We start from the raw sequence: 9897 nt of genomic DNA on the forward strand, positions 1-9897 counted from the left end.
AGGTCAAGGTCAAATGAAACTTACGCAACTGACATATTGATCATAAAATGTTTCCATACACCTAATATAGTTGACCTATTGTATATAGTATTAGAAAAAAAGACCAAAACTCAAAAACTTAACTTGTCGTTCATTTTTTTATATAAATAAGGCCGTTAGTTTTCTCGTTTGAATTGTTTTACATTGTCTTATCGGGGCCTTTTATAGCTGACTATGCAGTATAGGCTTTGCTCATTGTTGAAGGCCATACAGTTTATGTCTGTGTCATTTTGGTCTCTTGTGGACAGTTGTCTCATTGGTAATCATACCACATCTTTTTTTATATTTGACCATTAAACCATGAAAATGAGGTCAAGGTCAGTTGACACCTGCCAGCTAGACATGTACACTTTACAATCATTCCATACACCAAATATAGTAGACTTATTGCATACAGTATAAGAAAAACAGACCAAAACACAAACACTTAACTATAACCACTGAACCATGAACATGAGGTCAAGGTCAGATGACACCTGCCAGTTGGACATGTACACCTTACAGTCCTTCCATACACCGAATATACAAGACCTATTGCTTATAGTATCTGAGATATGGACTTGACCACCAACAATTAACCTTGATCACGGATTCATGAAATGAGGTCGAGGTCAAGTGAAAACTGTCTGACGGGCACGAGGACCTTGCAAGGTACGCACATACCAAATATAGTTATACTATTACTTATAAAAGAGAATTTAACATTACAAAATAACAAAATTTCCAAGTAGTCACTGAACCATGAAAATGAGGTCAAGGACATTGGACATGTGACTGGCGGAAACTTCATAGCATGAGGCATCCATATACAAAGTATGAAGCATCCAGGTCTTCCCCCTTCTAAAATATAAATCTTTTAAGAAGTTAGCTAATGCCGCCGCCACTGCTTGATCACTATCCCTATGCCGAGCTTTCTGAGATTAAAGTCGCAGGCTCGACAAAAAACTGTTAAACAATCAATTAAATTTGGGGTCACCATTCATTTACGCTCACAATCTGCCTTCGAAAGAAGCATACATTTTTGTTAATGTCCTTTTTTCTGTTGACTTAATAGGGTAAATAGTTGTAATATTTAAATCAAAAAAGAACCAAATTACAGAAATCACTTAAATTTTACAGTTATTTAGTTTATGTACAGCTTTTTCGAAAACACGATATAAAATATATGAGTTAAAAAAGATATTTCAATTTTAATGCCAAAAAATGGCATTTTTGCACCAAAGGGAGATAATTTGGAGCTTTTTCAATGATATCTACATTTTAAAAGTCACCTGAGGCCAACATGAATTGATTTTTTGGAATGATTCTTGTACCATAATGATAAAGTAATAACTACTTAAGGTAATATATATTTGTAATGAAAAATTATTGTTTAATTTTTTTCTGAAAATCTTATACCCGCAAGCCTCCTTAAGAAAACTGTGTTCATTCATTAGGTGTATTAATAAAAAGGTTTGTCCCTCCATGTAAAAGTTAAGCACAGACTGATTTTTTCATATTTAGTTTAACCTGTTTATTATACAGGTATTTCATCATAAACTTAAAAGTTGTACTTTATTATATTTTATCTGCAGCTGTTTATCCTCAACTATGGTATTTGTATTTATATTGTATTTGTACTTTCTCTGTTGACTTGTATTTAGTTTTTAGAGAATAAAATATCTATCTATCAAATAAGAATAAAACTGAATGTTACCTCTTTTGTTTTCACCCAAGGACTGCATCCTTTATCTGTTAACCATTTTGTTACATCAATCCGTCCAAACTCAGCAGCAAAATGTAAAGCTGTTCGTCCATACTATAACAATATAAAAATATAAACATGTTAATGGTGTGTGATAACAAAATCATGAGAGGAGTCAAACAAATTTACCAAATGTAAGAAATATAACATCGGGTAAGAAAATATCCAATTATATTTGTGTATAAACTATTAAATGGTAGATTAAGATATATAAATTCAATGTATATTTTCTGATTCAGTGAAACAAAACAGGTAAAAAAGATTAGTAAAGTCTTAATTATATGTGTAACAAGTCAAATAATAGCAACCCTGACTTTATATAAGTCTCACAAGTATTTGTTGTCCATTTAACATGTATGATAAACAACATGATTTTATGTTGATTCAGTAGAATGATCAAAGTTGAAAAAAAAACTTTTTTCAAGAAACATTAAAACGAGTAATATTTTCTGATTCAGAACGAAGAGACAAGAAAAATGAGACCCCACTTTATATAATTCTATCAAGTATTTCTTCTTTTTAAAAGATGTTTTACATTAAATCTGTAGAATAAACATTATCTAACTAAAAAATTAACAGAACTTATTCTCATCAACTTCTCATTAAAATCAGATGTTTACAAAATAATTTCTCGTTAAGAAACAAAATGAAACGTTTACTATCTGATTCAGTTCTGTGTTACGAATAAAATGAGACCCCACTTTATATAATTCTAACAAATATTTGTTGTCCATTAAACCTGTCTGATTAACAACATAATTTTGTGTAGATTCTGTATAAAGTGGTGTGTTTGGTCATAGTAAGGTCATTATATCTATCATTACCTCGTTTGTGACTTCTAACTGACTTCCGTGAGTGAATAGGTAAGTCACTACCTTCAGGTGTCCTCCCATAGCCGCCCACATTAATGGTGTCTGTCCAACCTGTAATATCAACATATAACAGACATCAAAACTTGTGTCATAAACTGAACAATGTTGTGTAATAAATATAAACAAAATATATATCACATGAATCAGTGGTCAAAACTGAATATAATGACCAGTCACACTTGTATTTATATTCTACATAAACAACAAATAAACAACATGTTTTATTGTGAGATGTCAGAACTTCCATCAAAACTGTCAGGTTTAAAAAAAACACTTTTTTTCTAGAAACATAAACAATATTTATATTAATGGACTCAGTTGGACAAGACAATTAAAATGAGACCCCACTTTATATAATTCTTACAAATATTTGTTGTCCATTAAATCTGTCTGATTAACAATGATTCAGTAGAATGATCAAAGTTAAAAAAAAAAAATTTCAAGAAACATTAAAACGAGTAATATTTTCTGATTCAGTACGAAGAGACCAGAAAAATAAGACCCCACTTTATATAATTCTGTCAAGTATTTGATTTTTTTTTAAAGATATTTTACATTAGATCTGTAGAATTAATAATATCTAACTAAAGAAGTTAACACAACTTGTTCTCATCAACTTCTCATTAAAATCAAATGTTTACAAAATAATTTTTTGTCAAGAAACAAAATAAAACCTTTACTATCTGATTCAGTTCTGTGTTACGAATAAAATTAGACCCCACTTTATATAATTCTAACAAATATGTGTTGTCCATTAAACTTGTCTGATTAACAACATGATTTTGTGTAGATTCTGTATAAAGTGGTGTTTGGTCAGAGTAAGGTGATTATATCTATCATTACCAAGTTGTCTGTGGCTTCTAACTGACTGCCGTGAGTGACTAGGAAAGTCACCACCTCCAGGTGTCCCATCCAAGCCGCCACCATTAATGGTGTCATTCCATTCTGTAATATCAACATATAAAAGACATCAAAACTTATGTCATAAACTGGACAATATTGTGTAATAAATATAAACAAAATATATATCACATGAATCAGTGGTCAAAACTGAATAAAATGACCAGTCACACTTGTATTTATATTCTACATAAACAACAAATAAACAACATGTTTTATTGTGAGATGTCAGAACTTCCATCAGAACTGTCAGGTTAAAAAAAAACTTTTTTCAAGAAACATAAACAATATTTATATCAATGGACTCAGCTGGACAATACAATTAAAATAAGACCCCACTTTATATAATTCTAACAAATATTTGTTGTCTATTAAACCTGTCTGATTAACAATGATTAAGTAGAATGATCAAAAGTTTAAAACAAAATTTTTTTCAAGAAACATTAAAACGAGTAACATTTTCTGATTCAGTACGAAGAGACAAGAAAAATAAGACCCCACTTTATATAATTCTGTCAAGAAACATTAACAATATTTATATCAATGGACTCAGCTGGACAAGACAATTAAAATCAGACCCCACTTTATATAATTCTAACAAATATTTGTTGTCCATTAAACCTGTCCAATATAACAATGATTAAGAAGAATGATCAAAGTTAAAAAAAAAAAAAAATTTCAAGAAACATTAAAACAAGTGATATTTTCTGATTCAGTACAAAGAGACAAGAAAAATAAGACCCCACTTTATATAATTCTGTCAAGTATTTGTTATTTTTAAAAGATATTTTACATTAAATCTGTAGAACTAACATTATCTGACTAAAGCTGTTAACACAACTTGTTCTCATCAACTTCTCATTAAAATCAAATGTTTACAAAATGATTTTTCATCAGGAAACAAAATAAAACCTTAACTATCTGATTCAGTTCTGTGTTACGAATAAAATGAGACCCCACTTTATACAATTCTAACAAATATTTGTTGTCCATTAAACTTGTCTGATTAACAACATAATTTTGTGTAGATTCTGTATAAATTGGTGTTTGGTCAGAGTAAGGTCATTATATCTATCATTACCTCGCCTGTGGCTTTTAACTGACTTCCCTCCAGAAAGAATCTGCACCTCACCATCTCCAGGTTTCCTCTCCAAGCCGCCAACATTAATGGTGTCCTTCCAACCTGTAATATCAACATATAACAGACATCAAAACTTGTGTCATAAACTGGACAATGTTGTGTAATAAATATAAACAAAATATATATCACATCAATCAGTGGTCAAAACTGAATAAAATGACCAGTCACACTTTTACTTATATTCTACATAAACAACAAATAAACAACATGTTTTATTGTGAGATGTCAAAACTTCCATCAGAACTGTCAGGTTAAAAAAACAAGAGTGTCATTGCTATGTCACATGTAAGTGTTGACTATAAGAGTGTCATAGCTAAGAGACATGTTGGTGTTGACTATAATAGTGTCGTTGGTATGTCACATGTTGGTGTTGAGCATAAGTGTGTCATTGCTATGTCACATGTTGGTGTTGACTATAAGAGTGTCATTGCTATGTCACATGTTGTATGATCAGGTGTCACATGTCATGTTCAGTACAGGAGTGGTAAATGAATGTTGTATGATCAGGTGTCACATGTCATGTTCAGTACAAGAGTGGTAAATGTATGTGGTATAATCAGGGGTCACGTCATGTTCAGTTCAAGAGTGGTAAATGCAGGTTTTATGATCAGGTGTCACATGTTATGTTCAGTACAGAAGTGGTTAATGAAATGTTGTAGAATCAGGTGTCACATTGCATGTTTAGAACAGGAGTGGTCAATGAAAGTTGTATGATCAGGTGTCATGTCTCAAGTCATGGTCAAATTCAGGGCTCACGCTACCAGGCGACTTGGGCGAAGAAGTCGCCTTCCCGACCGTCACTTCGCTTTCCCCGACCCCCAAAAGCAAAAACAAGTCGCCCTGTTCTTCCGTCATCGCACATTTTCAATTTTTGCCAAGTTGATGAAACATCAATTTTCTATTGATAATTAAAGAAATTCAGACATAAACAATTCATTATCTTTTGAAAAGAGGTTGAAGCATTGTCTTCGCAGTGTGTAGCAGGTTATTTGATAAAAATACAACTTTTTATCACTTCGTGCATTTCCGCAAGTTCCGGTGCTTGTTACTCGAAAACGTACATCAAACTCAATTTCGGCGGCAAAATAAGTTTGTTACTTCATTTAAACGTGATAAAAGTTGCCTCCAGTAAATTTTTAATCCATTTAATGCATTAAAAACGTCATGTTCCTTTCCAAATAACTTGTCAAACATCGTTTATTTTCGTAAATTTTCTTGCATTCGTCCGCCATTGACCGATTTCTAAACTACGGATCTGAACCGGACCAGCTATGACCGAAATCCGTACTTTTACAATAATTACTACGGACGCACGGATGGAACAGCTGACAGAAGAATATTGATCCCAAAGGGAAAAATTATGCATTCCACACGCATTAAGAGGCTTTTGGTTACATCTAATTGATTGGTGTATATAATTCCCTATATTTTTTATGGATTGTTTCAAACTATTGATTAAAGTTGCTTAACTCTGAGACTATTATACTAATATCAATATATTATGACCCAGCTTAATAACTTTTATATTTTTTTATGAGAAACACTGAATGTCATACACAAGATAATTTTTAATTAAATTGTAATTGATATATATATTATAATTTCTTTACATTTTTAAATTATTTTTTTTTTAGTGCTAGATATTTAGTTGGTAATTTCTCACAAGCTTAAACAACTTTTAATTTCAAATGTTACTTTAATTGTAATTTTTTTACTCAGATATGAATTGAACAATATAAAAAGAACATTATTTACATATGGCCCTTTATACTATTGTAAAATCCAAACATTGTATCGCACCGCGCGAATGAGCACTTCTCTTTCAAATCTCACCACTTCTATCAGTTTCAAAAAGAGAAGCTACTTCTCCCTATAATTCTGAAGTAGTGTGAGCCCTGGGTCATGCAAGATTTTTTTGAACCAAAGTAATGTTTTTTGTGTAAAATACTATGTTACGTGTAATAAAGTAAATCAATATTTCAATTGTATACAGTTACGAAGTATCAGACAGCAACTCTTTGACATACAAACTGGAGTGGTATTCATCAGTGTAATAAAGTAAATCAATATTTCAATTGTATACAGTTACGAAGTATCAGACAGCAACCCTTTGACATACAAACTGGAGTGGTATTCATCAGTGTAATAAAGTTAATCACAATATTTCAGTTGTATACAGTTACGAAGTATCAGACAGCAACCCTTTGACATACAAACTGGAGTGGTATTCATCAGTGTAATAAAATTACTCACAATATTTCAATTGTATACAGTTACGAAGTATCAGACAGCAACTCTTTGACATACAAACTGGAGTGGTATTCATCAGTGTAATGAAGTAAATCACAATATTTCAGTTGTATGCAGATACGAAGTATTAGACAGCAACCCTTTGACATACAAACTGGAGTGGTATCTATCAGTGTAATGAAGTAAATCACAATATTTCAGTTGTATACAAATATGAAGTATTAGACAGCAACCCTTTGACATGCAAACTGGAGTGGTACTTATCAGTGTAATGAAGTAAATCACAATATATCATAATACTATGTTTCTTAATATTTTGAAGACAAGAGTATTTGCAATAAATATAATGTACACTGAATCACTGAATACTAACAAGGGCAGTGTATAACTGATCCACATTATGTGTACTATTATATAGTCTTCGCAATGAACTCTTAAATCTACCGGCCCGGAGATCAATTTTTGAAAATTTTTGGTTCGATTCTGTTGGCCTGTAGATATGATGTTTACAGGCCCGAGAGCAATTTTACAAGCCTAGGCTGCCATTCAGTATGTATACTATATAATAAATATCTGTGAATGTGTTAAACATTTCACTTTACTTACAACATCATGAACATCCATACATTCCAAGTCAGCTCCGTTCTTTACACATACTTCTACCTCTTTTATATTCCCCTCCTGTGACCATGCCTGTGCAGCTGTAAGAAGTTTCTGTAAGCAAAACAAAGCTTTTACATTTTCCTCTAGATTATACAAATGTATTATAAATGTAATAATTGAATTTAACAAGCTATATTTTTACAGTTTCAACAGTTCATACCAAATACAGTGATTACCAAGAAGGCGTGAAATTGTTGTCTATAATTTCAGAGTTTGTTTTTTTAAAGTCTGTAGACAATTGTGAGATCAGCCTAAGTTTTTGTTGAGGTTTGTGTTGCTGGGTCTTTAGTTTTCTATGTAATGTTTTGAATATAAAAAGATGTAATATGATTGACAATGAAACAGTTCTAAAATATAGACCAAAATAACAAATATATGTCACCTTACAGCCTTCAACAATGATCAAAGCCCATATGGCATAGTCAGCGATAAAAGGACCTGAAATGACTAATGTAGACCATGTAGACTGTTAATTTTTGATTGTTTTTCATTTTTTTCCATGGCCATGTCAGATTCTCTTTGACGTAAAGAGTTGAGAATGTCCTACAATATCTTACATTTTTTTTTGTATCCTGGAATTTTGTATATTGAAATTCTGTTCACTGTCGTCATTGTCCCCCTGAGAATACTTCACACCTGTATCTGTACACATAAGTCACATGACATAGGTCACATGACACTGACTGACTCTGAGAATAATGCACGCCTGTATCTGTATGTACATTTTATAGACAACATAGGTCACATAACATAGGTCACATGACACTGACTTTTAAGAAGAAAAACTTACCTCATCCCAACTTGCCATTATATCCTGTAAAAGAAAATGAAATCATATATGTATATTTATAAAAATAAGGTGATATGATAACCAATGATACAACTATCCACTTAAGTCTAAATGAAGTGGATGTAAGCAATTATAGGCAATGGTACGGCCTTCAACAATTAGAACAATAGGCTGTCAAGTGACAGCAAACAGGATTTTCCGGCATAGGTCGAACCCTGAACAGTTGAACAAATATGAACACAAAATTTAAGCTTAAAACAGCTCTGAATTTGGATTCTGATTGAATATTTGTAATAGATTATTTTCTTATTAAAAGGGAATGCCACGAACAATCAAGCTTCCTCCCTAAAATTTATTGAAACTACATTTTTAATTAATAATGAAAATGATATTTGCAAATCTGAACCACAAACAGGATCATGTAAAAAAATAAACATTAACACACACAGCAAAAATAAACAACTGTGACATCTACCTTCATAACACACATGACTTTAAAAATTCCCTTTGTACAGAAATGGATTAAACCATCAAAAATTGAATTCTGGGTAAAGGGATATAACTGAACATCAAGACAAGCTAAAATCATGAAAATTGACCTTGACCTTCATTTAGTCACAGGAAACAACATATCATCTAAATTTGAAAACATTTATTTAAAGCGTTTTCATGTAAATGAATGGACACTAATTGGCAGCCACCTGCCTTCCCGCCCGCCGTACATCTCAAAATCAATAACTGATTTTTACTTAAAAAATCTGGTTAAAAAGCCATACCGTATATTCAGCTATAAAAGGCCCCAACATGAAAAATATGAAACAATTCAATTGAGAACACTTACGCCTAATTTATAACAAACCTATTTACGAAAACAAATATGACAGACAAGAGCCAGTGATATCCACTGAACTACAAGTTCCCGACGTGGGATAGGCACATAAAGCATGAGGAGGGGTTAAACATGTTTGTATACAGGAGTTGTAATTTTATGAAGAATACATTGATTAGTGTCATATTTAGATTGACCCAATACTATTAAATATTGAAATTGAGAAAATCTGTATTTTCTCCAAATAATGATGAACATCCAACTTTGTCCTTTTATTACATTCCACCATATACAAGTAAATTAGATAAACTTTCAGACAAAGTTACTCTTTTTTAAATAGATGCTGTAAAAATGATGTACACATTTTGCTTACATTTTAGTGTCATTGTTGAAATAATGAAGGGCCATAACTCCTGAAAAGCATACTGAAAATTGGCACTCTCACACTTGACTTTCATTTTGACATGAGAAACTTTAAAAGTTTTGGTTAAATGTTTCGCAAGTTATTACACAGAAATGTCATAAACAGTCATTTTTCAATCAATCACAAGGACCATAGCACTTAATTCATAATATGAAAATGTTAAAGTTTTGGTAGCAACAGTTTGTCGAAATAAGTTTTTCAGTCAGAAATGTGTTTTTCTTGTTATTGTAAAATAATGTTAAAAG

At 31.6% G+C, this 9897-nt stretch overlaps 1 protein-coding gene across 1 annotated transcript in view; it reads right to left on the minus strand.

Annotated features, from left to right (window-relative positions):
• LOC143052017 (uncharacterized) overlaps positions 1–8417 on the minus strand; it is a 45923-nt gene extending 37506 nt beyond the window's left edge. Inside the window, exons 1-6 of the mRNA XM_076224992.1 lie at positions 8400–8417; positions 7549–7660; positions 4688–4738; positions 3499–3600; positions 2627–2706; positions 1736–1837 (exon numbers count right to left, since the gene is read on the minus strand). Of these exons, the coding sequence (XP_076081107.1) occupies positions 1736–1837; positions 2627–2706; positions 3499–3600; positions 4688–4738; positions 7549–7660; positions 8400–8417 (465 nt within the window). The remainder of the gene's footprint in view (positions 1–1735; positions 1838–2626; positions 2707–3498; positions 3601–4687; positions 4739–7548; positions 7661–8399) is intronic.
• Between the last annotated feature and the right edge of the window lie 1480 nt (positions 8418–9897).

The sequence above is a fragment of the Mytilus galloprovincialis genome, chromosome 11 (assembly GCF_965363235.1).
Source record: "Mytilus galloprovincialis chromosome 11, xbMytGall1.hap1.1, whole genome shotgun sequence".
Classification (NCBI taxonomy): domain Eukaryota; kingdom Metazoa; phylum Mollusca; class Bivalvia; order Mytilida; family Mytilidae; genus Mytilus; species Mytilus galloprovincialis.